At 39.5% G+C, this 26756-nt stretch overlaps 1 protein-coding gene across 9 annotated transcripts in view; it reads left to right on the forward strand.

Moving 5' to 3' along the window:
• PARP4 (poly(ADP-ribose) polymerase family member 4) overlaps window positions 1–26756 on the forward strand; it is a 131878-nt gene that overhangs the window by 30601 nt on the left and 74521 nt on the right. For all 9 annotated transcript variants that reach the window (XM_070577758.1, XM_070577762.1, XM_070577760.1 and 6 more), the window contains 4 exons: window positions 5453–5636; window positions 5823–5979; window positions 7511–7635; window positions 25679–25810. In XM_070577758.1, coding sequence (XP_070433859.1) covers window positions 5453–5636; window positions 5823–5979; window positions 7511–7635; window positions 25679–25810 — 598 coding nt within the window. The remainder of the gene's footprint in view (window positions 1–5452; window positions 5637–5822; window positions 5980–7510; window positions 7636–25678; window positions 25811–26756) is intronic.

The following is a 26756-nucleotide window of genomic DNA, read 5'->3' on the forward strand; positions in this document are numbered from 1 at the left end:
TGGTGAAAACTAAGATGTAAGCAATTATAAACTGTCCTTTATATTAGCATTCTGTGGATTGACAGACTTACAGATACTTTTTATAATTTCTAGAAATGTGTGCCTTTTCATAGAAAAATTCTCAGTGGGACACAAGATATATTTACTAATAGACCTAATATTATCTTTAGTTTCCCTGCAAGAAGAAGCGAGAAGTAGATAAACCTATATTCATTAATTATTATTCAATATTTTATCTTATTAGGTATTCAGTAGGCTTCTATCATTTAATTTAACTTAGCAAAACTTCAAAGTTTCAAGTTGTCAAAAAGATTTGAGAAACTTTTTTGAAAATTCACCTAAAAACCTTTTATTCTACTTACATTTTTAAATTTATTTGTGCTTAACAATTAGGTTTATATTACTTATGAAAATTTCACCATTCCAAATTATTTTTCTTGCTGACAAATTTGTAAGCCTCGGTAGAATAGAAGTATTATATTTAGTGCTGATAACTCTAAAGACATTCCTGTTTTAATTAAAGCAACAAACTTAAACTAACTTTTATTTACTAAAGATCATCTTAGATCACATGAACTTGAAAACACATTTGGGTTAGTTCCGTTTTTTTAATAATCCTGAGAACTTTAGAATGCCCAATTTTTGCAAATGCTTGCCTTCAAACCAACTAAATAGAACTATTTTACAAATCAATTTTAGCAGTACCATCCAAAGGTAGAAAGATATCACATTTACAACGTGTGTGTGTGTGTATACATTTATATAGGACAAAACATACACACATACAGGCAGAGATCTTAGCAGTTTTGTTTTTGCTAGTATTTGTGGAGAGGACATTTGAGATTTTTTTTATTAGCCCAATTTCCAAATGCCTCCCCCCTTTCTGATGAGAAACATTTGCATTTCAAAGAATAGCTCTTAGGTCCTAGAGAAGATGGGGATAGAAAATTTATACCACAAAGGCACAGATTAAATGCAGGACAATTCTGTTTCCAATGTCCTGATCTTTCTAAGCATTTAGAGAGGAATAGGTGAGGTTTAGGGGATTGGCAAAAGGGTGAGTAGACTTTGAACTTCTAGAGCTGCACTTTTGGCCCTACAGAGATTTGCGTGACAGATGGTTGTTTCCAGCTCCCCAAAGAGCTGGACTGCAGCCGGAATGATAAAGAGGCTTATCTGCCCTTTCAATTACCTTATGTCTAGTTTGCTGCTTCTTTTTTTTTTTCCCCTGAGGAAGATTCACCCCAAGCTAACATCCACTACCAGTCTTCCTCTTTCTTTCTTAATCTTCCCACCACAGCATGGCCACTGACAGATGAGTGGTGTAGGCCTGCACCCGGGAACCGAACCTGGACCCCCAAAGCGGAACACGCTGAACTTAAGCATTAGGCCACAGGACGGGCCCTCTAGTTTTCTTCTTTCCTTCTGTGTACATAGTTTTATTTCAGCATAGAGGAGAAGGCCAAAAATAAAATTCCTATCAGGCTCTGAATATCAGTTTCCAATTTGGCCAAATTTCTGATCATAAATTTGTTAAGTTTTTAAAAATATGTGCTTTCGGCTGGGACCAACAGTAAATATTTCTGTCAGATCAGATAACTCCATCAATTTTAATTGTAGTTTCCCCGTGGCTGTTTAAGGGAATAACATAGCAGTTTACCAGGGTATCCCTCAGAGTCCCTTCAACTTTGAGAGGGACCCATGTGGGGACCTCCCCTGGAGGTAGTTATGGGGCATTCAAGAAGGATTTGCACAGGATCTTTCAGGGCAATCTCTTTTCCAGTGTCCCAGTTGATCACAATTAAGACATTAATCTTTGGACCAGCATTTTTTCCAAGAGGGTACCCTAGGGAGGGTGCAATGCAGGAGGCCCTGGTGTTATCTGGGGTCTCTGATCTGGGAGCTTTTGTAGCTGTATAGCTATTAACTTGGTGGGTTTTTGTTTTTTTGGTTTTTTTTGGTGAGGAAGATTGGCCCTGAGCTAACATCTCTGCCAGTCTTCCTGTATTTTGTATGTGGGATGCCACCACAGCATGGCTTAATGAGTGGTGTGTAGGTCTGCGTCCAGGATCTCAACCTGCAAACCCTGGGCCACCAAAATGGAACGTGCGAACTTAACTTACGCCATTGGGCCGGCCCCACCTTGGTGGATTTTTGTTTGCCATCTTGCTCCAAAGTCCTTTCAAAATGCTCGGCTATAGTCGTGGTTTCAGTCAGGCCTGTGGCCTCCCTGGGTTTAGGAAATTGTTTGACTATAGCTCTTAATTCAATCATCGACCAAGGGGTGAAGGACACCTGAGGGGGCTCGTCTGCAGCCTCAGGTCGTTTTATTTTTACTCATAATTGTTTAATTGTCTCTTCAGAGTAGAAAGACCGTTCAGACACAGAATTATAAAACGTGAGTACTCAGGTGAAAAAGGACAGAGGGGACAGTAGGAGTCACGTCCATAGTCACATCCATCCTATCATCTTTAGTTTTACGTACTTTTTGTCTCTTTAATTTTTCATTAGCCTTTTGTAATGAATCTTTTAATGAAACCGTTTTGGAATCTTCTGCATGCCAGTTAAAGTAAACATCTCACTCTGTCTGTTCTGCTTGGATCCCTTGGTCTCAAGTGCATGTCTTGAATAAGCGGTTTTATCCAACTGAAATATTCCCCACAATAGCCGTTGTAACTCTAGGTTGTTTATAGTAAAATCTTGCCATCTTTCTAGATATCTGCAACTTCCGGGACTATAGTTCTCAATCATAAAAGCAGCAGGTGTGCTGGAAGGTGGCATGTTCAGTTTTTTGGATTTAAAGAATCCTGTTTCTTTAGCTAGCTTTTATCCGCATAAAACAAGACAAACAAGCCTGGCGCCTTAATATGTGGGCAGTAACCGACGTGTGTTAGTGGGTCCTGGCCAGAGGGCCCTTTGTGCACCCTCAGCAGTTCCCACAGAACTTTCGACTGGGGAATGAGAATTGAACCAGCAAACCCCAAGGGCTGGGGACTGTGAACTGACTCCAAACGAAAGGGAGGAGTGCAGCTGCCGCCAACAGTTTCCAGCATGGAATCTGGGCGCAGAACTGAGGGCTGGGGTTTCCCAATCAAAAATAAGCAGTAACAAGAGATCTTACTGCATCCTGGGAACTGCCATCTGAAAGGAGGGCCAGTTACATGGGGAGCTCAAACACAGCAGAGCTTGAACCGAGAGGAACATACCAGTGGTCCCTGGAAACATTGAGAAGATAGTGAACTCAGAAGGGTCCCTGGGCACCACGCCTGTGTTTGTTGTTGTCCCCAGATGTTGTCGGAAGGTTACTTTGGATCCCACCACTGCCATCAATGTGTTAAAAAACCACAGTTAAACTGAGTACATTTGAAGATCGAATTGGAAGATCTAAGTGACTCATGAATGAGGCAGCATCTCATCTGGCAAGCGGAGAGATACCCCGAGGGGTCACACAACCTGGAGGGCTTTTATAATGAGGAGAGGGCAACAAGGAAAAGAAGTCATCAGCAAGGAAAAAATGAGAGTTCATTGGAGGAAAGCAAAAGTTCAGATGACAACAGCTTCTCATTGGCTGAGCTGTGGCATTTTCCATTGGCTGGGCAAGAAAGAAGTCTTCCTTCCTCCTGCTAGAGTAGTAAAGTAGTTGCACTTCCTGTTTGGGGGTGCAAGGTATGTCTCTTCCTGCTTGGGTCAGTAACTGATGCTTCTTCCTGTTGGAGTCTGTAATTGACAAAGAGTGTAGGGCATGAGAGCTCCCTCTACAGGCCTTCCCATCTTCAATATTAGTTGAGCTTTTCTTTATTAATTTTAACACACCCCACATTAATTAAATCAGGATCTCTAGGGGTGAGATTTGGTTATCAATAGATCTTAAGCTCCGTGAGTGATTATAATATGCAGCCTAGATCAAGAATCACTACCCTAGTAGAACTTGGTATACATTGACCAGGAGACATGTATAGCAATGGCTGAGAACACGGTTACTAAAACAGGAAATGATGCACATGTCTCCTGATGGTGGTATGGATTGATAAATTTTGGTGGAGTCCTATATGACCATTTAAACAAGTACACTATAGCTCCTCGTCAAATGGATGAGCCTTAGAAACATAACATGGAACAAACGTAGCTATATGATTCTATATATATGCAGAGTTCAAAAACAAGCAAAACTAAACATTATATTGTTGAGGGACACATACCTATGTGTCAGTACTATAAAAGAAAGAAAAAATAATATACACAAAAATCAAGATAGTGGTTAGATTACGTCTGAGAGGCAGGGAAGGTGATGCCATGAGGGCAACAAAGAAATATTGATGATGTTCTGTTTCTTAAACTATGTGGTATCTATATGGTTGTTTGTCTAATTATTATTCTTGAAACTTGACATTTACAGTACAAATGCTCTTTCCTATGTACAAAATATTTCAAAGTAAAATTTTTTAGATGTTAAAATATTTTTTAGAAATAAATCGGCATTCAGTTGAATTTATCCAACTTGAAATCCGTAGTGACTTTCGACAGAGTGATTTCAGTGAGAAGTATGAATAGAGCCAAATTGTGTGGATTGAGGAGCAATCAGCAAACAAGCAAGGAGAGACAGTCATTGAGCTCTGTGGAGAGTGTGGCAGGAAAGGAAGGAGACGGAGGGAGAAAGCTGGAGGCAAAGTTAAGGGCCACATGTTAGTTACAGGGAAAGAGGTTATAGCAGGAATGGGAGAAATCTATTATTAAAAACAGAAGTGTGAGTCTTGGAGGGGCCAGAACAAACGGTCACCAGGCAACACTTCTCCATTTTGGTCTTGATCTTTGATAAAATAGAAGTATGTCCAAAAAGTGTACCTCCTAAAGGTGTCCTAGCCTGTGTTCCTAGTAGCAAAAGTTGCTTTCTTAAAGCTGCTGATTCCTGAAGAAAGTTACAGCAAAATTTCTCCTTTAGATGTCATTTGAAATTTCTGTTTTCCATTTGGATTCTGAAGGCTTTGCGAGAATACAGTGCCTGTCTTCCCCTTTCACTAATTCTTGCTTACTTGGCATTTAATGTCCTTTCTGAACTTTATGGCAGGGAATTAATCTACTTTTTCTTAATTAATATGGTGGGGTTTTTTCCTTCTCTTTCACCACTCTGCTCTTTACTATACCAAAATGTATATTTTAGTAGTTAATGAAGACTAGGGGAAACAGTGGAATTCCTCTCTCCCCAGAAACAAAGTGCTTTGAGCGCTGATTAGCACAACAGAAGGGCAATATATGTGTTCGAAACATTAAGGTTTTAAATAAGTAAGTGAATAATGAAGTTCTAAATTGAATCTTCAGAGATATTTCAGTTCAGTAGAATTTGGAACATTCTACCAGCAAAGTCTTTTAAACAATCTATCCTATATATATAATGAAGTGTTATTGCCACGTAACTGTAGATTATAAATATGTACTTATTTCCTTTCACATGCAGTACAAGTACTAAGTATTCCCACCCAGGAGAGACAGATGGCACCAGACTCTTGGTCATCTGTGAAGTAGCCCTTGGAAAGTGCATGGACTTACACAAGAAGGACTTCTCCTTAGTGGAAGCACCACCGGGTTATGACAGTGTCCACGGGGTTCCAGGAACAGCCACTGTTCCCACGGACTTCGAGGTATTTATGTCAAAAAACAGGCAGAGAGGCTCCTGCTTTTATTAAATATGCTTGATTTAAATAATTGTTGTATCTACCGTCTGAATTCGATATTTTCTAAACTAGCAAATGTGAAATTCTGCTTTTGTGAAAACATTTGCCAATAAAGGGTTTTTTTCACTAACTATTCATTTCTGTTTGCTCTAGGATGATGAATTTGTTGTGTATAAAACTAATCAGGTTAAAATGAAATATATTGTTAAATTTTGCATAGCTGGAGATGAAATAAAGGACTTTCATCCTTGTGATAGTACTGAATTAGAGGAACAGAGACCTGAGTTTTCAAATTTCTCAAAGGTTGAAGGTAAGACAGTTTTCTTGAATGCTGTTTTATGTGATATTTATAGAACTCAACTGTTATGTTTTCTTTTTCTTTCTTTCTTTTTTAAAGATTTTATTTTTCCTTTTCCTCTCAAAAACCCCCGGTAGAAAGTTGTGTATTTTTAGCTATGGGTCCTTCTAGTTGTGGCATGTGGGACGCCACCTCAGCATGGCCTGATGAGTGGTGCCATGTCCACGCCCAGGATTCGAACTGCCGAGACCCTGGGCCGCCGAAGCAGAGCGCACGAACTTATCCACTCAGCCACGGGGCCGGCCCCCAAATTTATATTTTCAGTGGAATTTATATGCATGTTTGGTAACTATATCTATGACCTCATACATAAATTTTTACTTCCTTTTTTATTTTATAAAAATAAAATCCAGGATGATTAAGAGAGGTTAAATGATCTCAAAATTACATATTACTTCATTAACACACTAAAGTTGAGCTTGTCCACCTCAGGAAAGCCAACACTAAAACCCACTGAACCAACTGAAGATGTCAAAGTGCAAAACGTATAATGGGGATTGGTGGAATACACAGAAACTGCAGCTTTAGAATCAGGAAACTTGGGTTCACGTGTCAACTTGCCACTTACTAGGCTGTGCAAAATTGGACAAACTGCATAAACTTTCTGGGCTTCAGCTTCTTTCCCATTGGTATAAGATCACTATCTGTATTAAATGAAGGTATTCCAAAATTTGTAATGTGCAGCTTATATATTAGTAGTACTAATATTTTTTAAATAAATATTTTTATAGAAAACATATATTTATATGAAAGGATGATAGCTTCTCAGAAAATCACAAGCCCAAACTATTAGAATATTAATTAATAGCATTATAAAAACACATTAACATTTCTAACTGTCATCAAATTATTTTTTATCAAAAATTTATGATTTCATATATGAGAAGATGACTCCTCTGTTTTCTCTGGGAGTCATTAAATGAAATGTCTGGTAAAAGAGTGTATAATTATATATATCTAACTGTATTTTTGTACCACATAGTGCATGTAGCACATGAACATTTTTATAATGCTATACTAAGAATTTGATTCAGTCTCCCTTGGACTGAAGCTCTGAGGAGTCTCATGTTGCTCCAACGTGCTTTTGTGGCACAAAAGATAAGAGTGACTGACCAATTCAAAATTACAAGTCAGGGAATGTAGATATCTAGATTCATGCTTAAGCTACGCTTATTTAGATATTCATCAGACCTCTATGTGTTTGTGTGTACGTTTAAATGTATGTCTTTCGAGTAATAGCATTACTTCGAGGAGTCTCTGGATCCAAAAGGCAGGGTATCTGTTGAGAATGGTGCCCCCATTTTTCTCATGTGGGTTCACTTACTTTTGAGAATTGGCTATTGAAAAATCATCAAATGCTATTTGTCCATTTTTCCTAAAATATAATGTGTGAAGGGAAAGGGAAGGAATAAAGATCAAGGTAACAAAAGTAGACAGTGCAGGGATGGTTTTGAAAGCTAACATTATCATTTTAAATACGTAGATTACCAGCTACCAGACAGCAAACCTTTCAGCAACATCAAGTCCGGCCTTCAGGATGCCTCTGGGAATTCAGTTCCTCTTGAAGATGTTCACATCAAGGGGAAAATTATAGACTTTGTAGCCCAGGTATGCTCTTTGTGGTTTTATGATACTTAAACTAAGTGGATGTAAATCATAAATGAGAATTTGATTATAGTTGCATGAACGAAACAAAACATGCATTTCTAAAATTCTACATAGCAGGACCTGTTCTAGGCTCCAGGCATAGAGCAATGAACAATACAAAAACTCTGCCCTTGTTGAAAATACATTTTATTGGGGGACTAGGCAATAAACATGATGAATAAATAAGATACAGCCATGCATTGCTTAATGACAGGGACACGTTTTAAGAAATATGTCATTAGGCGATTTTGTCATTGTACGAACATCATAGGGTGTACTTACACAAACCTACATGGTATAGCCTACTACACACCTAGGCTACATGGTACTAATCTTATAGGACCACCATCGTGTATGTGGTCTGTCAGTGACTGAAACATTGTTACGTCCTTAACTCTGAGTGAAATGGAAACCTTTAAAAGATGTTTGGCAGAAGAGTGAGTTGATCAGACCCATGTCATAACAGATCACACTAGCCACCCTGTTGAAAACAGTCTACAGTTAGAAACATCTTAGGTCAAGTTCTGTGGAAAACAGACTCTAGATGAAAATTTGTTTTCAGGAAACTTGTTGAGAAGTGCTCTCAGGAGCAACACCTGTAAGAAAGTGAAAGAGACAGGACCTGGCAAAAGGAGATGTTGAACATGACACAGGACTACCAGAGTCCTCAGACGGTCTCTGAAGCTGAGGTTGCCCTTCAGAGACGAGGCTGGGGCTGGGCTTTGTCCTCCCACAGGGACCCATCATTGGACGTGGTTGCCACTGGGGAGGGGTTATAACCTTGAGTAAGGTAGTTCACCTTTGGCCAAAAACAGTGTCTGGGGAGGAACTCAGCAGATGACACTCTCAGCAGCCTTGGTCCTGAAAGGGACATTTGGGAGCATACCACAGCATCAAATGTAGGTAACTATTGAAATAATTCAATCAAGGATGTTGGTGACTTGACCAAAATGTTAGCTGTGGGGGTGGTAAGAAGTGATTGGGTCTGGCAAAGGTTTGAAAGTAGAATCAATAAGTTTTGCTGATGGATATGGAAGATGAGAGATCAGGAGTCAAGGATGACACCAGGTTTTTTGACCTGAGTGACTAGAAGGATTAAATGTGTTTGCAGTTACTGAAACGGGCAAGGCAGTGAGAGGGCAGATTGGGGGACTATCAGGAGGTCCTCTTTGGCCATATAATGTAAGATGCTGATGGCCAGATGGAAAAGCCAAGTAGGCAGTGAGACATTTGAGTCTAGAGTTCAGGGAAAAGTTAACTCCAGCTGGGAGTTATAAATTGGAGAGTCACCAGTGTTTAGCTACAACTTAAAGTCATGAGACCACATTAGGTCACCAAGAGAATCGGTGTAGAGAGGGAAGAGAAAGCTAACATTTAGAGGATAGGGGGATGAGGCTGAATTAACAAAGGAGACTGAGAGGGAATAGCCAGTGGGATACACACACAAGGGAAACCAGCTTCTCTGGAAGTTGAACAAAGAGGAAAGAATGGTCAACTCTGTCGAACCCTGCTGATAGATCAAGTAAAATAAAGGCTGAGACTTGACCATTGGATATAGCAATCAAGAGATCATTGGTGACCTTGACAATCACCTCTTTGATGGAGTAGTGAGGGTAAATGCCTAATCAGAGTGAGTTCAAGAGCAAATGAGTTCCAGCGACCCAGCTCTGTGGCCCAGGGGGAAACTCTACAGTCTCACAGAAGCCTCAGCGATAGCCTCTGCACAGCACTAGTAGAGAGCACCCACCTGGCAACCACAAGGCTGGAAGACCCTGGGACAAAAGTAGCATAGCTAGGCGAGCTAACCACAGACTGAGGAAAATGCCCATAGCTCTGCTGTGACCTATAGTGGACAAGCGACATTTTGTGGGCGCCGACAGTGACAGAGCTGCAAATATAAGTGATCCTGCCCCTGGCCGCTGGGAAAGCCCATAACACCGCTGCAGACCCTAAGGAGGGAACATGTCTAGGTGGTCTGCAACAGTAGGCAACATCAGTCTGAAGCCCCCCTGTGACGGCCTCCACAGCTGAAGAGGGAACCCACAGGATCACTGTGACTGCGAGGAGGGGCCCAGGCCCAGTTAGCAACAGCTGATAGGGTTCCTGGTTGGAGCAGTATAAACAGCGGTCCCCCCACCACACCAGTAGAAACAAGTGGAAGCAGTAACTAAACTCTATCTCTATGCAGAGGCACAAATCTATACCATCAAGCAATATGAAAAAATATATTAAATCTCCAGAACAGAAGGATAATGACAAACACACAGAAAACAATCCCAAAGACAATGAAATATACAACCTAAATGATGATGACTTCAAAACAGCCATCATTAAAAAACTCAATGAGTTAAAAGAGAATTCAGATAGACAACTCAACGAGTTCAGGAGCTATGTCACAAAAGAGTTTGATACTATAAAGAAGAACCAAACAGAAATACTGGAAATGAAGAACACAATAGAGGAGATTAAGAAAAATCTAGACGCACTGAACAGTAGGGCCGATAATATGGAGGAAAGAATTAGCAATTTGGAAGATAGGAATATAGAAATGCTGCAGGCAGAGGAGGAGAGAGAGCTAAGACTAAAAAGAAATGAAGAAACTCTCCGAGAATTATCTGACACAATTAGGAGATGCAACCTAAGGATTATAGTATACCAGAGGGAGAAGCGAGGGAGAAGGGGTCAGAAAGCCTGTTCAAAGAAATAATGGCTGAGAACTTCCCAAACCTGGGGAGAGAGATGGAACTTCATGTGACAGAAGCCAATAGATATCCAAACTTTATCAATGCAAGTAGACCAACCCCAAGACATATAGTAGTGAAGCTAGCAAAAGTCAACGACAAGGAGAGAATACTAAGGGCAGCCAGGCAGAAGAAATTAACCTACAAAGGAACCCCCATCAGGCTTTCAGCACATTTCTCAGCAGAAACTTTACAGGCTAGAAGAGAGTGGAATGATATATTCAAAAATCTGAAGGACAAAAACCTGCAGCCGAGAATTCTCTACCCAGCAAAAATATCCTTCAAATACGATGGAGAAATAAAAACTTTCCCAGATAAACAAAAATTAAGGGAGTTCATTGCTACCAAACCACCTCTTCAAGAAATGCTCAGGAAAACCCTCATTCCTGAAAAATCAAAAAAAGGAAAGGGACTACAAAACCAAGAGCAGAGGAGATAAGTAGAAGGACAACAACAGAGAGTAGCAGCTCTCCATCAGAACAGACTAAACCATGGTACGAGAAACAAAGGAAATTGAAGAGAACCGGAAAACAAGACATAAAATGGCAGCGGTAGGCCCCCACATTTCAATAATCACTCTAAATGTAAATGGATTGAACTCTCCAATCAAAAGACACAGAGTGGCAGGATGGATCAAAGAACAAGACCCAACAATATGCTGCCTCCAGGAAACACACCTCAGCCCCAAAGACAAACACAGACTCAGAGTGAAGGGATGGAACACAATACTCCAAGCTAATAATGAACAAAAGAAAGCAGGTGTCGCTATACTAATATCAGACAAAGTAGACTTCAAAGCAAAACAGGTAAAGAAATACAAAGAGGGACAGTATATAATGATAAAAGGGACTCTCCACCAAGAAGACATAACACTTGTAAATATATACATACCCAACACAGGAACACCAAAATTTGTAAAGCAATTCTTAACAGAACTAAAAGAAGACATCAACAACAATACTATAATAGTAGGGGACCTCAACACCCCATTAACAGCAATGGATAGAGCATCCAGACAGAAAATCAACAAGGAAATTATAGAATTAAATGAAAAATTAGACCAGATGGACTTAATAGATATATATAGAACACTTCATCCAAAAACAGCAGGCTACACATTCTACTCAAGTGCTCATGGAACATTCTCAAGAATAGACCATATTTTGGGAAACAAAGCAAGCATCAATAAATACAAGACAGTTCAAATAATATCAATCATCTTTTCTGATCACAATGTTATGAAACTAGAAATCAACTACAAGAATAAAGCAGAGAAAGGTGCAAAAATGTGGAGACTAAACAACACGCTACTGAACAAACAATGGATTATTGAAGAAATTAAAGAACAAATCAAATATTATCTGGAGACAAATGAAAATGAGAACATGTCATACCAAATCATTTGGGATGCAGCAAAAGCAGTCCTAAGAGGGAAATTCATCGCAATACAGGCTCACCTCACAAAACAAGAAAAAGCTCACATAAGCAACCTCAAACGACACCTAACAGAATTAGAAAAAGAAGAACAAACAAAGCCCAGAGTCAGTAGAAGGAGGGAAATAATAAAAATAAGAGCAGAAATAAACGATATTGAAACTAAAAAGACAGTAGAAAGGATCAATGAAACAAAGAGTTGGTTCTTCGCAAAAATTAACAAAATCGACAAACCCTTGGCCAGACTCACCAAGAAAAGAAGAGAGAAATCTCAAATAAATAAAATTAGCAATGAGAGAGGAGAAATCACAACAGATACCAAAGAAATACAAGGGATCATAAGAGAATACTATGAAAAACTATATGCCAACAAATTGAACAACCTAGAAGAAATGGACAAATTTCTGGACTCTTACAACCTCCCCAAACTGGATCAGGAAGAAATGGAGAATCTGAATAGGCCAATCACAAGTAAAGAAATAGAAACAGTAATCAAAAACCTCCCCAAAAATAAGAGTCCAGGACCAGACGGCTTCTCTGGAGAATTCTACCAAACATTCAAAGAAGATTTAATACCTATCCTTCTCAAACTATTGCAGAAAATTGAGGAAGATGGAGTACTCCCTAACACATTCTATGAAGCCAACATCACTCTGATCCCCAAACCTGACAAGGACAGCACAAAGAAGGAGAACTACAGGCCGATATCGCTGATGAACATAGATGCAAAAATCCTCAACAAAATTCTGGCAAACCAAATACAGCAATACATCAAAAAGATTATACACCATGATCAAGTGGGATTTATACCAGGGACACAGGGATGGTTCAACATCCGCAAATCAATCAACGTGATACACTACGCTAACAAAATGAGAAACAAAAACCACATGATCATCTCAATAGATGCAGAGAAAGCACGACAAGATCCAACACCCATTTATGATAAAAACCCTCAATAAAATGGGTATAGAAGGAAAGTACCTCAACATAATAAAGGCCATATATGACAAACCCATAGCCAACATCATACTCAACGGACAAAAACTGAAAGCCATCCCTCTGAGGACAGGAACAAGACAAGGGTGCCCACTTTCACCACTCCTATTCAACATAGTACTGGAGGTGCTGGCCAGAGCAATTCAGCAGGAAAAGGAAATAAAAGGAATCCAAACAGGCAATGAAGAAGTAAAACTCTCGCTGTTTGCAGATGACATGATCTTATATATACAAAACCCCAAAGAATCCATAGGAAAACTATTAGAAACAATCAACAGCTACAGCAAAGTTGCAGGGTATAAAATCAACATACATAAATCAGTAGCATTTCTATACACTAACAATGAACCAACAGAAAAAGAACTCAAGAACTCATTCCCATTCACAATCGCAACGAAAAGAATAAAATACCTTGGGATAAATTTAACCAAGGAAGTGAAAGATTTATACAATGAAAACTACAAGACTTTCTTGAAAGAAATTGATGACGACATAAAGAGATGGAAAGACATTCCATGCACATGGATTGGAAGAATAAACATAGTTAAAATGTCCATACTACCTAAAGCAATCTACAGATTCAATGCTATCCCAATCAGAATCCCAAGGACATTCTTTACAGAAATTGAACAAAGAATCCTAAAATTCATATGGGGCAACAAAAGACCACGAATTGCTAAAGCAATCCTGAGAAAGAAAAACAAAGCCGGAGGAATCACAATCCCCGATTTCAAAACATACTACAAAGCTACAGTCATCAAAACAGCATGGTACTGGTACAAGAACAGGTGCACAGATCAGTGGAACAGAATTGAAAGCCCAGAGATAAAACCACACATCTATGGACAGCTAATCTTCGACAAAGGAGCTGAGGGCATACAACGGAGAAAAGAAAGTCTCTTCAACAAATGGTGCTGGGAAAACTGGACAGCCACATGTAAAAGAATGAAAATTGACCATTCTTTTTCACCATTCACAAAAATAAACTCAAAATGCATTAAAGACCTAAAGATTAGGCCTGAAACAATAAGTCTTCTAGAAGAGAATATAGGCAGTACACTCTTTGACATCAGTTTCAAAAGAATCTTTTCGGACACTATAACTCCTCAGATGAGGGAAACAATAGAAAGAATAAACAAATGGGACTTCATCAGACTAAAGAGTTTCTTCAAGGCAAGGGAAAACAGGATTGAAACAAAAAAACAGCCCACTAATTGGGAAAAAATATTTACAAGCTACTTATCTGACAAAGGATTAATATCCATAATATACAAAGAACTCACACAGCTTAACAACAAAAGAAACAAACAACCCGATCAAAAAATGGGCAGAAGACATGAACAAACATTTCTCCAAAGAAGATATAAGTATGGCCAATAGACACATGAAAAGATGTTCATCATCACTAATCATCAGGGAAATGCAAATCAAAACTACACTAAGATATCAGCTTACACCCGTTAGATTGGCAAAAATATCCAAAACCAAAAGTGACAAATGTTGGAGAGGTTGTGGAGAAAAAGGAACCCTCATACACAGTTGGTGGGAATGCAAACTGGTGCAGCCACTATGGAAAACAGTATGGAGATTTCTCAAAAAGTTAAAAATAGAAATACCCTATGACCCAGCTATCCCACTACTGGGTATCTATCCTAAGAACCTGAAATCAGCAATTCCAAGAATCCCATGCACCCCTATGTTCATCGCAGCATTATTTACAATAGCCAAGACGTGGAACCAACCTAAGTGCCCAGAAACTGACGACTGGATAAAGAAGATATGGTATATATACACAATGGAATACCACTCAGCCATAAAAAAGGACCAAATTGTTCCATTCGCATCAACATGGATGGACCTTGAGGGTATTATGTTGAGCGAAATAAGCCAGACAGAGAAAGACGAACTCTGTATTACCCCACTTATAGGTGGGAGTTAACGCATAGACATGGAGAACTGATCGGTGGTTACCAGGGAAAAGAGGGGGTTGGGGGAGGGCACAAAGGGTGAAGTGGTGTACCCACAACATTACTAACAATATTGTACAACTGAAATCTCACAAGGTTGTAATCTATCATAATCTTAATTAAAAAAAATTTTTTTTAATTAAAAAAATAAAAAAATAAAAAATGAAAAGAGAGAATGGAAGGAAAGAGTTCAGAGACAGAGGAGAGAAAATGGGACAGTAGCTGAAGAGAAATAGGGTCAGAGTGTTTTCTTTTTTCTTTTGAGATGTGAGAAATCATAACATATATGTGAGCCAGTGCAAGAGAGAAAAACTGATGATCCAGTAAAGAGAGTACAATATGTGTGTGTGTTCACACCACCAAGCAGTTAACTCAGTTCTGACACTATCTACCTGGAGATAGCATCAAATCCTGCAGGTTCAGGGCTCAGTCCCACAAGTAGTCCTCACCACTTCAGATGCCAGGCACAGGTCCCAGGCTGTTACCTGTGCTTCTTACTGGTGACTGGCTATAGATCAGAGGTTCCAACAGCCCCCTCCTTGGGTTTGACTAATTTGCTAGAGTGACTCACAGAACTCAGAGAAACATTTTACTTACTAGATCACTGGTTTATTCTAAAAGAATATAACTCAGGAACAACCGGTTGGGAGAGATGCACAGGGCAGTGGATGTGGGAAGGGATGCAGAGCTTCCATGCTATCTGGGCATGCCACTCTACCCCATATCTTCATGTGTTCACCAGCCTGGAAGCTCTCTGAATCCTGTCCTTTTGGGTTTTTATGGAGGCTTCATTACGTTGGCATGTTTGATTAAATCATTGGTCACTGGTGATTGAGCTCAATCTCCAACCCCTCTCCCCTCCCCTGAGGTCAGAGGATGGGGCTGGAAGTTCCAACCCCTCTAGTCACTTTGTTGATTCTCCTGGCAACAAGCCCCCATCCTTAGGTGCTTTCCAAAAGTCACCTCATTAACATAAACTCAGGTATTGTGGAAAGGGAATATTAAAAGACGCCTACATTGTTCTTATCACTTAGGACATTCCAAGGGTTTTAGGAGCTCTCGTGCCAGAAATGGATTCTAAGACCAAATATATATTTCCTATTATAAATCACAATATCACAGGGGGGATTTGCTGGAGATGGATCCTTTTGTAGGTGGGAGAGGATGGGAGCCAATCCTTAGGTGCAGTGCTTGGCCCCAGCCAGAAGCTTGCAGCTAGTTCATCCATGGTCACGAGATGGAAGGTGGAGGTCATGGGCACACATTTGGGTAGGTAGAGGTCATGGGCACACATTCGGGTAGGTGGCCAGATGTGATGAAGCTTGGAAAGTTCTCAGTATTCTAAAACTGAATTTGTTTTCTAAGATTCGACCTCATCATTGGCTTCTAACACTAAAGGTTGCTTTCAATAACTATAAAGTCATCTTAGGAAAGTAAGATTGTGATATTCCTATCCCTTCAGTGGGAAATCACCTTAAGCTGGGAAGATGGGATGGGATGGGGTGGGAAAGAGCATGCTACCTGTAGACACAAATAACCAGTAGCCATTCTATGGATAAGAGAGATAAGGTGAATTTTATTTGAGCCAACCTGAGGATTATAACCTGGGAGAGAAGCCTTCACAAAGGAAGAAAGTGCTCCAGAGAAGCATGGTTTTCAGTACAGTTTTACACCTTTTTAAAACAAAGAACATAGATCAGACATACTCAGGATACATATTCATCTAAGTTTCAAAGAGGTATTCAGTTGCAAATTAGCAGGTTAACATGACCTGATGTCCAGGAAAGGAAACTTACCTTCAGGAGTACTGATACCAACATTCCCGGTACTGGCACCGATACTGGTGTTGTAAGAAAGAAAATATGCCTCCTTATCTTCAAAGAGTGCATTCTTTGACTTTGAGATAATGTTTAATGCATTCTTTACTTTAGTGGTTAAAGCAGATGTACAATGTATGTTTGATAGGCCATAAATCAGGCTTCCTTAGTTCAAGCTGAATAAGGTTTAATCCAGAATAGCCACCCCATATACCTCAGTATATGAAAATTTCTTATAATTTTCTCCATTTGATCGATAATCTTTCAGTAGAAAGCATTGACGGTCGAAATATTGTCCCTTGGTGCCAGGGTAGTTGCTGCCTGCTCTGGGTCCATCATGTCCCTGGGTGCTAGGTTTTTATTTCATTGATTTGCTCAGTTATCTACATTGTGGGGGCAATAGATGGATATAATGGATAAGCAGAGAGGTATATATTGACAGGGGAAGCATTTCATAGGTCATATAATTTGTCAGTTATTTTTAGATTGTCACACAAACATTGTACATGTGCTTTTACCTGACTTCTTATGATTACATTGTTTATAATAATTATAGAACAGATATAGTAACAATGGTAATAAATTTATTCTCATTCTGGTTTCGAGGTATTTGTCTTGGTCAAAGTCGGGCATTAGAAACAGGAGTTGAAATCCACTCAGGCTGAGGAGCCTTTTTAAGTGTGGATCCATGAGTCTATGCCCTTTAATTTTGCAGTGCATGGATTGGTTAAAAGTACCTGATATGGTCCTTTCCAATGGTGCTGCAAACAGTCTTTTATTTGATGCCTCTTCCAGTAAACAAAATTTCCAGGTTGTAGTCCATGATCCTTAAGGTATTCGTCTCCTGGGAGCTCGCTGTGAAAGGAATCAGCTACCAACCGTTCATTTCTTTTAAGGTGCCTTAATAAGACCTTGACAATAATGTAATGTATCTCCCTTGGGCACAGTTGGTTCATACATTTCCTCATCTAATTCCATAGACCGTCCTGTTATTACCTGTAAAGTAGACAGCCGATGTTTACCAAACAGTGTAGATCTAAGATTGAGAAGTACTAGTGGAAGAGCTTTTGGCCATGAGAGATTAAATGCTTCTGAAAGCTTTGCCAATTGAGTTTTGATAGTGACATTCCTTCTTTTCACTAATCCTGAGGACCGGGGATGGTAAGCACAGTGAAAGTGCTGCCTTACTGGCCAGTGTCACAGAAAGATTTAATTACTGGTCCAGTGAAATGAGTTCCCCAGCCACTTTGTAACTTGGTAGGAATCCACCAAACAGGAATTATCCTTTCCAATAACAATTTACCTACTATTAAAAGCCATTGCTCTTCTGCAAGGAAAGGCCTCAACCCAATGTGAAAACATACGAATCATTACTAAGATATATTTGAACAAAGGCCAGCTGCCAGACCCTAAAGGGTCCCTTAGGAAGGGGAAAGTGACCTTGTGACTCAGGAAGTGGTTTCCCAAGATTATATTTAGGGCATATGGCATAACAAGCATATGCTTTATGAGCTGCTGTGGGAGAAAGCTTTCTAAAATATTGTTTTCCCCCTAAAATCATCTCTTCAGGTGCCCAGTGAGTTAAGGGATGTGCATGTTGAAGTAACAGCAATTGCACTCCAACCGGCACTATAGGGTTTTTTTTCTAATCAGGTCCAAACCATGTTTGTGTGGTGAAGTCAAAAACCATGTTTGTGTGGTGAAGTCCCCCTTTTTGTGGCCGTATTTGTTTCTGTTTTGTGGTGATTCCCTGAGCCTGTTGAAAGAAATCTTTCACTGGGTTAGCAGGGTTAACAGAGAGCAGTGGGCATTCTCAAGGCTGGACAAAATGAGTAGTTAAAGCTGCCTGCTTGGCAGCAGCATCAGCAAAACAGTCAGATTTGGAATGCCCTAGTATTTTAATAATTGCTAATTATTTTGGTAGTTGTATAGCATTTAACAATTCTGCAGCCTGTTTCCCATTTTTTTGTAGATTGTCCTGCAGAGATTAAGAACCCTCATTGTTTCCATAGCATTCCAAAGTTGTGTGCCACTCCAAAGGCATAGCAATTGTCAGTATAAACTTAGCTATCTGATCCTTAGCCAGTTGACAAGCTTGAGTTAAGGCAATTAATTTGGCCTGCTGTGCTGATTTTATTCCTGGGAAATAAGAGCTTTCAATTATGTCTACTGTGTATGTTATTGCGTATCCAGCCTGGTAATGTCCCTGCTCATCTTTAAATAGGACCCATCTGTAAACTACATTAGATCAGCATTAGCAGTAGGAGTCTCTTGTAACAGGTCACTTCTAGGGATAAGAAGGTACCCTGTTAATAAAATGCAGTAGTGATCGTTTTCCTCCTGTGGTGCTGCAAGCAGGGTCCATTCAATCAAATCAGACTGGTCAGACTTAAGTGATATATACAAAGGTTGAGCAACGAGTGAAAAGTTAGGCACCCCATTCCTGCAGTATCCGGTCAGTCCTAGAAATCCCCTCAATTGTTCTTTTGTTAGCGGTTTTATGAAGCTGTCGGTTTCTCCATTAGAGTTCTGTAATAAGTTCATCAGAAATGTGTATTGTGAAGTAAATATCAGAGTCTTTGCCATGAATTTCTCTTAAGATGAAACATATTTGTAAAAGCATATGAGTAAAACAATAGCTATCTATAAATGACAAAAGACTTAACATTATAATGCAATTGAAAAGGAAATTTGGTTATAACATTTTAAGATAATAACTAGAGTTACACCAGGACATATCAGATTTTCAGGAATTTTATATAATTTTTAGGACACTTATATTAATAACATTTATCCACACAATATAACCTAAGAAGGTTTATCATCATTCACTTGAAAATGCTTCCCATGCTATTTAATATACCAAATAAACCTAATTAGTTTAGTATCCTCCTTATAGGAAGAGAAAACAAATCCTTTGAGAAGTCCCAGGGTCCTGCTAGAAATTCTCAAAGTTACTTTTAGGTCAAAAGAAAGACTTTATTTAGGATTTGAATTTTGGTGGTTTGTCAAAAATATCAGAAGGTTTTAAAACACTTGGTCACATGGCATCATAGGTCACTGTGAAACAACAGAAGATGTTAAAAGGCAATCATAGAGAGTTAAAAAGTTTTCAAAAACCCTTAGCTCTGTTAACAGAGATACTTTAGCTTTTTGAACATAGGAAATTATTTTGACAAAACATAACATCCTTGCCTTTTAGGTAAGCTTACTCAAAGGTGAAGGGAAAACCTTTCATAAGCAGACTAAAAGTCCAGGAAAATTATCCTTTAACAGAGAGAGAACCAAATTCTAATTTTTATACCAGCTTACTTTTGTTATTAAAACTTCTTCACTTAATTAAATTTATTTTAATCTTAGCCAACTTGACCATGCACAAAATTCTTTCCTCAAGCTTCTTTCACAAACCTTCTATAACTTTCTTTTTTTTGTGTTCAGAGTTTGTCCCATGTCTCCCCTCCTTCTAGTACTTTAGGACAAATTTACCTTTCTTAACAAAACAAACAAATAAAAACCTCCAAGCACACATCTTATTTTTCTTGTATACAGAGTTGTCTTCCTTATTCTTTTCCATTAGCATCCTGTGTATTGGAAGGCTCACAAATACTGTTTAGAAACATATGCTTCTTAAGAGAAAATTTCTCAGCGTTGCATAAAACGTTTAATACTGAATATTTTCCTAGATCACACAATCCTGAAATTCATTTGCGTTAATTTATTTTTTTTATTTAGAAGTAATTTATGTAAGCACTTACTTTAAGCTAGTTGGATAGAGCTCTCTTATAAACTAGTCTTAATAATACCATCTGGAGGTAGAAAAATGTCACATATTTGTAATGTACATATATAGACACATATAAATGCACAGATAGATGCAAAGATTTTATAACCTCTGTTTTTAAAATTTTCCTTAGATTTTTGGGCAGGGGGGCTTCCATAGCAATTCGCATCTTAAAAAGCTTCTTTTCCCCTTTTTTTCTTCAGTCTTAGGAATCTGGGATGGTCTAGATAATAGCTCCGAAGAGGTTACAAGTTTTTGAGATAAACAGGGGAGGTTAGTTACTTAGCAAAGGACTGACATAGACATCCAATTACATTATCCGTAATTTGCTTCTTTCTCTCTGGGTACATAGTTTTATCTTAACTTAGGGAAGAAGGCCTAAAAAAAGATTCCTATCAGGCTTTGAATATCAGCTTCCAATTTGGCCAAATTTCTGATCATAAGTTGCTAAATCCTTTCAAATATCTTGTTAGGTTTCAGCTGACACAAATAGTAACTCTTCCTGGCAGCATTAAACAACTCCATTAATTTTTTTTTAAAGATTGGCACCTGAGCTAACATCTGTTGCCAATCTTTTCTTTTTCTTCTGCTTCTCCCCAAAGCCCCCCAGTACATAGTTGTATATTCTAGTTGTAGGTCCTTCTAGCTGTGGCATGTGGGATGCCACCTCAGCGTGGCCTGATGAGTGGTGTCACATCCACGCCCAGGATCCAAACCGGCAAAACCCCGGGCCACCAAAGTGGAGTTCACGAACTCAACGTCTCCTCCACGGGGCCGACCCAAACTCCATTAAGTTTTAATTTTAGTTGCCCCTTGACTGTTTAAGGGAATAATGTAACAATTTCCAAAAAAATCTCTCAGAGTCTTGTTAACTCTGGGAGGGGCTCCTATTCAACCCTCCTTCAAAGGTAGATTATGCGGGTGTCTGTAAAACTATAACTTAATTTTTTATTAGCTTTTTGCAACAAAACTTTCGATAAGGTTATTTTGGAATTTTGAAGCCTTTGCTTTTAAGTATACTTCTTAAATGATCCTCTCTAATTGGAATGTTCCTTCTAATTGCCAGTGTAACTACCCTGAGGCTGGTGGCAGTTTGGTAGGACCCTAGCCACCGATGGAGATCAACCCACATTTCTGTCTGACTGTAAATGGGGTGCGGCTGCATTTTTGTCTGACCATATTTTGGGGTCCTGAACCTGATGATTATCAAGCCAAACTCTCAGGACATGAAACAAGCTTAGTGGGATTTTGCTGTTCTTCATAAATATTTACAGCTTCCCGAACCTTTAGTTTTGGAGCAGTTGTGCTGGAAGGTGGCCCACTTGACTCTTTAGAGATTAAAGATTGCATTTAATATGTCTGCTCTGAGGCTCTTAAATCTAGTGCACAAAAAGACAAGTTTTGGAAACTCAAAGGAGCCCCAAAATGGCTATTGTAATTTTAAATTATCCTGGGTTATCTTGATTCAAAGATCCAGCCATTTATGGTTATCCCCATTTTCTTAGCACTTGCAGGTATCAGCTCCATACATATTGTACCTGAAGCCAGCCAGAGTTCTAGGGGAGGCTGCCCATTCAGGAACTGGTCGGCTTTTACTATAAAGTCTGAACAATTTCTGAGGGCAGTGTAGTGGTCAGAAGTATGCTGCTTGTGAGTGCCACTTCCTGTAAGGCCATGAACACTCTCACGTGTCTCGGTTTCTCCCGCCAAAGGTCTAAAACTACCATGGGGACTCGGAGCGCTAAATGACCAATCCTCATTTGCGCAGCCCTGGGTATCGTGATGGAATTCCCTGTGAGACCGCTGCACGTCATGAGGCTCAGCCTCAGACACTCTCACTAGGTTCTCAGTCGCCTGAGAACACCTTATGGCTGGAAAGAGCTGTGTCTTTTCTCTTCAGAGCTGAACAAGTTGTCTCTCATTTTGCTATTAAACAGTTTGTTCAGACTTTGTAGACACAATTCTTTCCAATTTAAAGCCAAAGTAAAAAGGTCAGCCTGCACATTCACTCCAAAGTTCCTCCTAAGCTCCCCTGGCCTAGGAATTCCCCCTAGGTTCCTCTTACCTAGGATGTGTACTGGTGCCCTCTTAGGACGCCTAGTCTTATGACTTCAACAGCTCAAGCGAAGGTCAGGATCTGTGACCCGGGTGCCTGAAGAGTACAGTGAAGTCGGGGGGCCCACTCGGCCCGTGCTGGTCTCAAGTGTCAGTTCAAAGTAGATTCCAGGTGGTCTCAGTAAGTTCCTCTGAAATCCTACTGAGTACACCAAGAAATGTCAGTGCAAATAACCAATAACTGTTCTATAGATAAGAGAGAGAAGGTGAATTTTATTTAAGCCAAGTTGAGGATTATAATAACCTAGGAGAGAAGCCTTAACAAAGGAAGAAAGTACTCCAGAGAAGCATGGTTTTCAGGAAAGTTTTGTACCTTTTTAGAACAAAGAAAATACGTATTCATCCTGAATGTGTATTCAAGATACATATTCATCAAAGTTTCAGAGATGTATAGTCACAGATTAGCAGGTCAACATGACCCTAATGTTGGGGAAAGGAAGCTTATCTTCAGGAGGACTGATACTGGCATTACCCATACTGGGGTTGTAGGAAAGAAAATATGCATTCTTTGACTTTGAGATAATGGTTAATGCATTCTTTGCTTTAGTGGTTAAAGCAGATGTACAGTGTATGTTTGATAGGCCATAAATCAGGTTGCTTTAGTTTAAGCTGAATCAGGTTTAATTCAGAATAGCTACCCCATATACCTCAGTATGTAAAAATTTCTTATCACACTCATGGTATTTATACAAGTTTGGATGTATCTGACCACTACTCCCGGGTCCAATCTGATCCGTACTCACATCCCTGAAGTACCTTAGGGGAACATCACAGACTTTGGGAAGACCCGGATGTTGACGCATGGGAGATGATGTACATATGCTAATCCTTTTGGAGCCATTTAGGAGCTGTGACCACAGTGGTTACCACTTCCTGTGAATCAGGTCCTAGGTTGAGTTTTTCATGTGCTGTATTTAATTCTCCCCAAAATTCTATGAAGTAAGTGCTATGATTATGCCCATTGTTTAGATGAGGAAGCTGATGCTCAGAGACATTAAACAATATGATAAAGCACAAATTTGGGCTCAGATCATTCTTGTTGTAGAGTCCAGGTTCCTAATTAACCACCGTGCTGTAGTGCAATGTGGTATGGATTGTATAAAGCCAAGGATTTGGAGTTTGAAAGGCTTAGCTTTGAATCCTTGCTAATTCCTTTCTAGCTCTGTGAGCTTTGGGGAGTTATTTAGCCTTTTTGTGTCTCAGTTTCCTCATCTGTAAAATAGAAATAATAGCATCTGCCCACAGTGTTCTGACTATTAGGTATATTGAATGTACAGGACCCAGGATATTTTCTCATCCAGTGGATGTGAACAGACGATGGCTGTATTCAAGGAGAGGCGTGTGTCCTCTGTATGTCACTTTGCATTAGGCCATTTTCACCATTTGATATGTCAAACCTGATGAGGCTTTTTCAGTGGGGAAGTTTATCCACAAACTAAGTCGTGATTTAGCAGTGAATTTTGCACTAATTTGTGATTAGCCCGCTGGCCTGTGGATTGACCTGAGTGTCCAAGTGGAGGCCCCGCAGCAGGGAATTTGTATGTTCTTGGCTCACACGTTTCACACGTTTCACTCTTCTTGGAATGAGTTTAATGGTTTTAGTTTAACAGCTAAACTAAAATAATGGTTTTGTTTGAAGGAGAAAAATTAGGATGTCAAAAATTTGTACAGTGTATTCTCTTCTAAATCCGAGTAAAAGTACTTTTATCATCATCTAAAATTTCTTACTTTCCGAGTGCCCAGTCATACAATGTGGTGTGCAAAGAGAATGAAGCTGACATAGACCTGACCTCTGGGAACTCATGTGCAAAGACAGACCTGCTAAGTACATGTAGGCAGGACATGGACAGAGTAGGATGAAGACATTAGCCTGAACCAAAATACAATTAAGTGATGATCCTACTCATCAGTTGCAAGTTGAGCCTATGTGCCGTTGAGGGGTTTGGTAAAACTGTGGATATCTAAGAGAGGAAGGGAGGGAGTTCCGTGCACGAGGAAAGTGTGTGACATCTCCCAGCCAGTAATCTACTTGGCTCCAAACCCGCTTCTCCTCTGCCGGATGCTGTCTCCGACCTTCTAGAGTTTCCAGACACCCAGGAAACTCTAGGATTTGAGCCTATGGGATCATCTTGGGCCAGGGCCAGTCCCCTGTTCCAGGGGAACTGCCTGGCGAATGGGTAGCCACCAGTCAGCAAGGCCTTCGTTTACAGAATTACAAGAGATTGGGTCTCCTGGAGGGTAGTGACCAGGTGATTTGGGGACATGCAAATTGTTCAAATAGACAGAGGCCCCTTAAAAATTTTTATCTGGTGCCTCACACACCCTGGGGGCAGCCAGCTTACAGTAAATTCAGTTGTGAGCAGCTTTTTGGAATTTGGTTTGCTTTTTTTAAAATTTTCACTTCAATCTCTTCTCAGAGATTATTGATTACAAATGATTAAATATTTTTGCCTTATTATGGCTATGTAATAATTTTGGTTAAGTAATAATTATGGTAAAATTTTTCTATTTATTACACATCTGTTTGTTTTTTTAAAAAATCTTTCAAGTATTTAAAGACTCCAGCCTTTTTCTGAGCCAGGGAGTGATATGATACACATGGTCCATTTAGAAAAATTAATCTGATAACAATAGAGACAGCAGATAGCCATGGGAAAGATGTGATTCAGGAGTCAGCCAGACAGTAAGAGATGAGGATGATGAGAAAGCTGCCAGAGGGCTGTGTACAAAGAGCTAAATGAGGAAATGCCAAGACCTGAAAGCAGACCAGATAGAAGAACTTTTCTGGAATAGTCTCTGAGCCCACATGCCCATGTGACACCAAGGCCCACACATAAAAGGGGCTGTTTTCTCAACATCTTAATGAAAGCTGATGCTTCTGTTAAGCCAGTATTTGTAATACTTCTACTGACTTTTATTCCAGCCAGGTATGTAGGAACTGTCTAAACATGCATTTTATCCTGTGACGTGGACTCTACATGGCAATGACAGGCTGCTCTAACTCCTGAAGCTAGGGCTGGGAATTTGAGGGACAAGATAAAAATTCAAGGAATTTCAAGAAAATATGCGTAATAGTTATCATTAATAGTTGTTCCTGCAAGTGTTGTCCCGTATGGTTTCATCTGATAAATGGATTTTCTTCTCCTTCAGGTCATTGTTTTCCAGACATACACAAATCAAAATCCTGTGCCCATTGAGGCAAAATACGTTTTTCCTTTGGATGATAAGGCGGCTGTGTGTGGTTTTGAAGCATTCATCAATGGGAAACACATAGTAGGAGAGGTAAGGGGAGAAAATGCATTGTGACTGCTCTTTAGTTTCAAAATCAGTTTGCCAATTACCCAAAGCTTCATTATCTGAGTCTCCAAGCTATAAAGTTGAGTAGCAGCCGTATTATAACAAAAAATATTCTTTTTTATTGTGAAGAAGATTGTCCCTAAGCTAACATCACTTGCCAATCTTCCTCTTTTTGCTTAAGGAAGATTGTTGCTGAGCTAACATCTGTGCCAGTCTTCCTCTGTTTTACGTGGGATGCCGCCAAAGTGTGGCTTGATGAGCGGTCCTAGGTTTGCACCCAGGGTCCCAATCTGCGAACCCTGGGCCACCGAAGCAGACCGCATGAACTTAACCAGTGTGCCACCGGGCTGGCCCCACCTGAAATATTCTTTGAAGAACCAAGCACTTATACAATTAGCCTCCACTCAAACATCCCTCCCTGATTGACTGGTTTCTCTCCCTACCTGTCCAGCTTTCATTGGTCAGTGACTTGCAAATTCTTTGCCTAGGCACTTCAAAACGGAGTGATTTCAGTATCAAAAGTTTAACAGAGGCACACTGGAAAATCAGTGAGGCTCTTACATATTTTTGCAAAATTTGATTGATTCTCTGTACCCTGCTGTAAAAGTCAAACTGAAATGAAGGCTATTCTTGTAACTTTTTAAGAAAAATTGTACCAAAAGGAATAACAGTTGATTCATTCTTTGTTTATTCTAAGGAATTGGCTAACCCACAGTTGCAATAATAATTCACATTTTATTAAATTTGAGATAAACTTAATTTATTATTTTTTTGTTCAACATAAAGTCCCAATCAAACTTTCTTTTCTCTTTTGACTCTGAAATATGTTAGTCCCAACTTAAAGAGAAGTCTCTTTAGTTTGTCTTTTCTGGTTCAGATTCTTATTAGATAAGTACATTTTGATGATCACTTCATATGTTTTCATTCATCT

The sequence above is a fragment of the Equus przewalskii genome, chromosome 16 (genome assembly GCF_037783145.1).
Source record: "Equus przewalskii isolate Varuska chromosome 16, EquPr2, whole genome shotgun sequence".
NCBI classification, from domain to species: Eukaryota; Metazoa; Chordata; class Mammalia; order Perissodactyla; family Equidae; genus Equus; species Equus przewalskii.